The 5,939-nt window shown below is 41.9% G+C and overlaps 1 protein-coding gene across 2 annotated transcripts in view; it reads right to left on the minus strand.

The window, feature by feature from the left end:
- Nucleotides 1–390: 390 nt before the first annotated feature.
- The window catches only part of LOC119285452 (programmed cell death protein 2-like), a 15,906-nt gene continuing 10,357 nt past the window's right edge, over nucleotides 391–5,939 (minus strand). For both annotated transcript variants that reach the window (XM_037564724.1, XM_037564726.1), the window contains exons 2-12: nucleotides 4,675–4,910; nucleotides 4,493–4,576; nucleotides 4,273–4,406; nucleotides 4,087–4,184; nucleotides 3,394–3,482; nucleotides 3,044–3,137; nucleotides 2,799–2,956; nucleotides 2,653–2,723; nucleotides 2,345–2,459; nucleotides 1,446–1,654; nucleotides 391–854 (exon numbers count right to left, since the gene is read on the minus strand). In XM_037564724.1, the coding sequence (XP_037420621.1) occupies nucleotides 1,487–1,654; nucleotides 2,345–2,459; nucleotides 2,653–2,723; nucleotides 2,799–2,956; nucleotides 3,044–3,137; nucleotides 3,394–3,482; nucleotides 4,087–4,184; nucleotides 4,273–4,406; nucleotides 4,493–4,576; nucleotides 4,675–4,902 (1,239 nt within the window). In that variant the 5' untranslated portion in view covers nucleotides 4,903–4,910 and the 3' untranslated portion in view covers nucleotides 391–854; nucleotides 1,446–1,486. The remainder of the gene's footprint in view (nucleotides 855–1,445; nucleotides 1,655–2,344; nucleotides 2,460–2,652; nucleotides 2,724–2,798; nucleotides 2,957–3,043; nucleotides 3,138–3,393; nucleotides 3,483–4,086; nucleotides 4,185–4,272; nucleotides 4,407–4,492; nucleotides 4,577–4,674; nucleotides 4,911–5,939) is intronic.

Raw genomic sequence — 5,939 nt, forward strand, 5'->3', positions numbered from 1 at the left:
CGCAGCATGGTTACACGGCCACGCCGCGTCCTGCTGACGACGAGACGCGGCAGCGGTGGTTCCGGCGCCATGCTTTCCCCTTTTCCCCGATCATCTTTTCTTCCGCAACGAAAGGCAGCACAGCACGCCGCCGTGCTGGTTCGTGTCGAGGATGGAAGTTTCCATGGGCACAGCCAGCAACTGGGTCGTGCAAGCAAAGCCTCAACGGGTCTGCGCGTATCTGGCTCAACAAAACGTGCAGCCATGAACCCAAAACCATGGAGGAGGTGGCACATGGGACCATGCCAAACACACAAATTTTGTCGTTGCAAAAATCGCTTTCAACACAAGGCAACTACCACACCATGTTCATGGAATATCCTATATGCATGGAACAGATAAAACGTAAAGTAGCCCAGCAAGATTATTTGCTTTTGGTATATAAAAAAGCACAGTTCTTATCAAAATTTCAACTCCTAAAAAAAGGCAATGTGGAGACTCTACTCTACATGGGGTGTGGTCAATGCCGAAAGCGAAATGCAAGAAGCCTCAAATAACAGACCAACGAGATAGACCAGAACCCTAACGAGTAATCCCCAAAACCGTCCAAGGTGTCCACATAAAGAGACGAAGAATCCTATATAACGAAATAAAGATGCACACTGAACCGGCAATGCTGGCGACCACAACTATTTCACATCAAATGCTCTAGATGGCCCCAGTGGCTAAATACTAGACCAAGCCCAATGTAGCGAGCGAATTGGGACCATGGCCCTGCATTGAAGTTGACATCTAAAAAAAGATCTATCTGGCTTGGAACGCCTGTCTTCAGATTGAAATGCAAGGTAGACCATCACTTTCAAGTTCCCAACTCCCTGGTGAGACAATAACAGAGAAAAATATAGGTTACTAGCAAGGACTATCTCTGATTCACACAGCCAACTGATGACATTCTCTTGCATCTGTATCTTGCTGCCGCTAAAAGGAACATATTTGCCAGGCAGATAAAACAACAAAGCTAACAACAAGATCAAGAGAATAGATTCAAACTATATTGATTTTTGACTAACTCGTTTTCCAAAGAAACATGCCCATCCATTGCAGATGTATACAACAAACAAAATGGCGATTAGCAATTAGCATAGCTTCAGAATCCAAAAACACAACATCAAATAAGCTTATACCTATCTAACTTTTACAACAACTATTGGCCCTTCACTTGTTCAAGCAATAGATGCATCAATGGGCACAGGAAAATTCTCAGCTCTTGGAACATTCTATTAAAAATTCTCTCAGAATTAGTGCATTTACTGAAATTACTCGTATCATAATACACATTTGACAGTGGATAGTGTATACTGATAAAACACAATGAATCATGCCAAAGTGAACCGTTGCTTATTAGTGGATCATATGCATGAGCTTTTGTAGATCAACAACAAAGTTAAATGGGGGGAGTTACAAACCTGCAGCAGCAGACACCACTCTGTGGAACAGGTAAACATTACTATGGCCTTGAGATTGATGTAGGATATAACTGAACCCATGCAAATTCTTCCTTGTAGCTAGTACTTTGATCACATGATCCTTTACATGTGTACACAACAATTGTTGCCCAATCAAGAGAGTCTGGTTCATTTCTCACACCAAAGTAATAAAGCAATTGTGGCATTATCTGGAGATACAGTAAACACAGTGTAAGGATATGTAAGCACATGATCCTGTATACGCAAGCACGAGGGAGGGAAATGTAACGATTACTGATAAGCATGTTGGAGGCATCACTGAGACACTGACTAAGCATAAACTTCACTCATATGAAGTTCCATAGGTACAACTATTTGGACATTGCTCTCATGGGGGTTAAAGGAAAAACATGATACCGTAAGTTCATAGAAGTAATTCATTAACAACATTCTTTTAGTTTCCTATTCGGACACAAAGAAAAACAGCTTGGTCATAACTTATAGGCACAAACCATGCCATGCATGCCCTGCCACAGCCTGGCCTAGTAGCATAACTGATTACACAGTCCCTAGTGCTAGTGATCGATAACTTCTGAATCATGTCTTGTTATTGTTATTATTATTTGAGACACTGATGGTAGTGATGGCTCATAAACAGAGCATTTGCCCAACAGACATTTTAGAGAGCAGATGGGCATTAACAAAATATTGGGCATGAAAAATGTAAGGTTTTCAGTCTATTATTTTTGTGGCAACAAAATATTGACTCTAAACCTATTACTGCTACAAGGGGGAGTTATCATGGAAAAACAATTGGGTTTTTGAGTTTACTAGCTAAGTGGAAATGTGTTGCTATATCAGAAATGCAAATATTTTTGGCCCTAGACAAATTGACCAACCTGAAATTCATAGCATAGTGGACCTTTACAGTAGCTACATGAAGGGATGTCAGGATTTGATGGACGCCCAGCTGATAAAGCCCACAGAGGTTTTACATTTGGATCTCGACAGTATCTGCGTAATTTAGACTTTTATTAGTAATAAATATGCATATAACATACATTGTTGAGAATAAATATGCAAGCCAACTGAATAAACTGAATTACAAAACGATTGAAATAATATCGAACTACTATTTTCCTGAACAGGCAAAAGTAAATTGAAAACATCACCGAACAAGGAGAGGATTCATGCAAGTTATGCATACCTCAATACTTGCTCTGGTGCTCTTGAGATACGCTCTTGAAAATATGCCCAGCATTGGTTGTCAGCATCAGCCTATATAACATAGCAGTGAATAAACAGTGGTTGCTATGTTGGCAAGCACAAAAGAGAGAATGCACGGCTAAAAACCTCAAATTGATCCATCCATGACTGCATTGTATCATCTGGTTTACCATGCTTTTGCATCACCAAGGATTTTGAGCTGTTTTCATCACAACCATCAGAATCCAAATCAACTTCATCGTCAATTGCTATCTGATATTCCGGCCAAGAAGTCCTAGCTGGAACTGCAAATAGAGAGGAATTATAAGAGGATAAAGACAAATGCAATAATTACGACCTTAATAGCATTATTAGTCTTCAAACATGGTTACCTTTTCCTACAGCTGGCAGCACAGAACTTGAAGCTTCAGAAGAATTGATTATCTGTAGGCAATCATTTTTATGACCAGAGCGCCAGTGCAGTGCCTGAGAAAGAGTCACAAAATTTTGTTCATCCAAAGTAGGATCTGGTTGCCAAAGGGATATGTAGGGTCTGTTTGGTTGGTGTCCAAGCCAGTCAATACTTTATTGTATTGGAGGTGGACAAAGGATCATGAGTGTGTCCAAAAATTGGCAAGGATCAAACCAAAGACTGTATATTTGGACATGACAAAGGGGTAGATTTAACACAAACATGAGATGCCCAAGAGATCTCTAGGATGATTAAATGATTTGGGAATACCTGATGTTTCTCAGAACAGTAACGTGATTTCTTGCAGCCACCACATATTTTATCCCCTTTCCATGTACCACACCAATGACAGAGAGCAGCTGGCAACTCATAGTCAAGTAAACAAAGGAAATCAATATAGCCATCTATTAACATAACCAGTTTGACTGACAGAAGATGGCCATTGTTGCCTACGAATGTAAGCGCATCAATATACTAAATTAATCAGCATCTAACAAACCCCACCAAACTTAGTCTCAGCAGTCAGCACATTGACAGTGCAATGTTTTTCTAGGAAAAAAAACAGAAAGCAAAAGATTATATGTTTCCGAAGGAAGACATTAGAAGCAAGGTGCCGATATGTGGAGCAACCAGCATAAACAAATGAAGATGATAACTTCAAGATTTTAGCATATTGAAAATATGATTTAGGAATTCGTAAGTGTAAATGAAGAAAGTATTTATGCAATAGCTAGATAGAGTGAAAGAGATCTGCTGGACATAAGCACATTTTCTCTAGGATAACTAGCTAATTACTCCCTCCGTCCCGAAATAAGTGTCTCAACTTTGTACTAGAGCTGAGACACTTATTTTGGGACGGAGGGAGTACTACGTAATGCAGGAAATGTAGCACTAATAGCATACCAAACTTATTAGGCACAGTAAATCTAAGATGACATGTAACTGAACAAAAAGGAAAACTACCTCCGGCACATAGTGGCTTGTCAGAGTTATTGTGACTTGGAGGTTCACTTGAGTAGAACACGTTGGTACGAGGCAGCTGGCACCGGAAAACCCTCACGCTGCAATCCAACGAGGCAATCAGGATCAGCAAAATGTTTTCAGTCTCTAGTCTAAAAGCCAACACAGCAGCTACGGGACTTGCTTCACCTTCTACGAGGATTGCCTTGGTTGCGTGTCCACTGTTCGTGCTGGTCTCGGTGCAAGCATGCCATCGACGGGCACATGAACATGAAGAGAGTGCGGTGGAATGCTGCTGCATTGCTCTCAATAGGAGCATAAATCTACACAGCCGGAGCATCCATTTAACAAGTACAAGTTCCGGAAAGAAAACAACAGGTACAATTGCTTCTAGGCACAAAGCAATAACCTGGAGGACAAAGTGCAGGGGCTCGCCGCAGAAGCCACAGCAGCTGGAGTTCCCCGAGGGCAAGTTCATGGGATCCAACCACGCTTGGACAAAATACACAAACACCTCATATTAATACCTGCTCCAATCGCATAAAAAAATCAAAGTGTGTCGCTTAATATGATGGGCGTTATTGCACGGACCGGGATGCCTCCGGCCTTGCTAGGAAAGAGGTGGCGGAGGAGGCCTGGATGCTTCGGCTTCTCCAGGAAACCAAGCATCACTTCCGCTTCTTCATCTTCGTCCTCGTCATCGTCATCATAGCCCGAGGCCGCCGCAGCCACGGTCGCGGGCAGTTCTGTCTCATCATCATCTTCATCGTCGAGGGAGGTGATGCGAAGACCGCGTAGCTTGTCGGCGTTGGGCTCCATCAACTTACCTGCGGCGGAAAGAGATGGATGAGGCGGGATTCATGCGGCTTTTCTTGCAGGATTGAGAAAATGGCCAAAATACCACAAGTCAAAAATCAGAGGTTCAAACATACCACTAGTGAAAACCAAAGTGTAGTCAGTTCAGTTTACATGACAAAATACCACTAGCGTATGACTACGGTTTTGCTAATTTACAGTCGAGTGATTTACAATTGGTTTGCATTCAATTTTTTTGGCCGTTTGATCTCGTGCCGAGGTCCGCGCTGGGTGCTGGCTTTTTTGGACGTTTTTCTATGCGTCTGTTACCGGGCGCGCTTTCGTTTCCCAGCCAACCCGTTACTGCCTATCCCCTGGCTCTCTGTCTTTTTTTATTCTTGCCCTTTCTCATTTCTTCGCGAGAGTTAAAGATGAGAGAGGGAGGCAGTTCTTGGCGATTTCCTCGTCATCCATGGTGATTCCGATCTCCTCATCCTCCTCTTCTTTCAGATTGATTTCCGCTCCAGTGTCGTGTGATTTCAGTTCGTTATCCGGGTCTTCTCCCTTTCCCCGTTGAATTTCTTCTAGATCTTCTGGTTTGATTCGATTCCCTTGTGTTTGATGTAGATGTGGGTGTATGTGTAGTCTTAGTGGTGGATTTTCCTGGCGATTTTTTCCTGCTACTACAATGTTACAGTGATAGGTGCATGGATGAAACGGTGGATCTAATTCCCCTGTTGATTTTGTTTCTGCTAGCCTGGGCGTTTGATTTCGCTGACCTTTTTTGTTGTTAGATGCTGGGTGTGCGTTCTTAGGTAGTAGTTGCATCGAAGTTACGGCAACTTCATAACTGTAATTTCATTTTAATTACAGTGTAATTTCCTCTGAAATTACAGAGTAGTGACACTGTAATTTCTAGAGGTAACCACAGTGCAATTTTTGCTGTAACTTCTATGATTTTTAGTTTACAGTCACTGCAATTACAATCTAATTTCAGGTTATTACAGTGCTTTTGTCAGTGTATTTTCAGGTTAATTACACTAGATCACAATGAAGTTTCA

This window comes from Triticum dicoccoides, chromosome 4A (assembly GCF_002162155.2).
Source record: "Triticum dicoccoides isolate Atlit2015 ecotype Zavitan chromosome 4A, WEW_v2.0, whole genome shotgun sequence".
Classification (NCBI taxonomy): Eukaryota; Viridiplantae; Streptophyta; class Magnoliopsida; order Poales; family Poaceae; genus Triticum; species Triticum dicoccoides.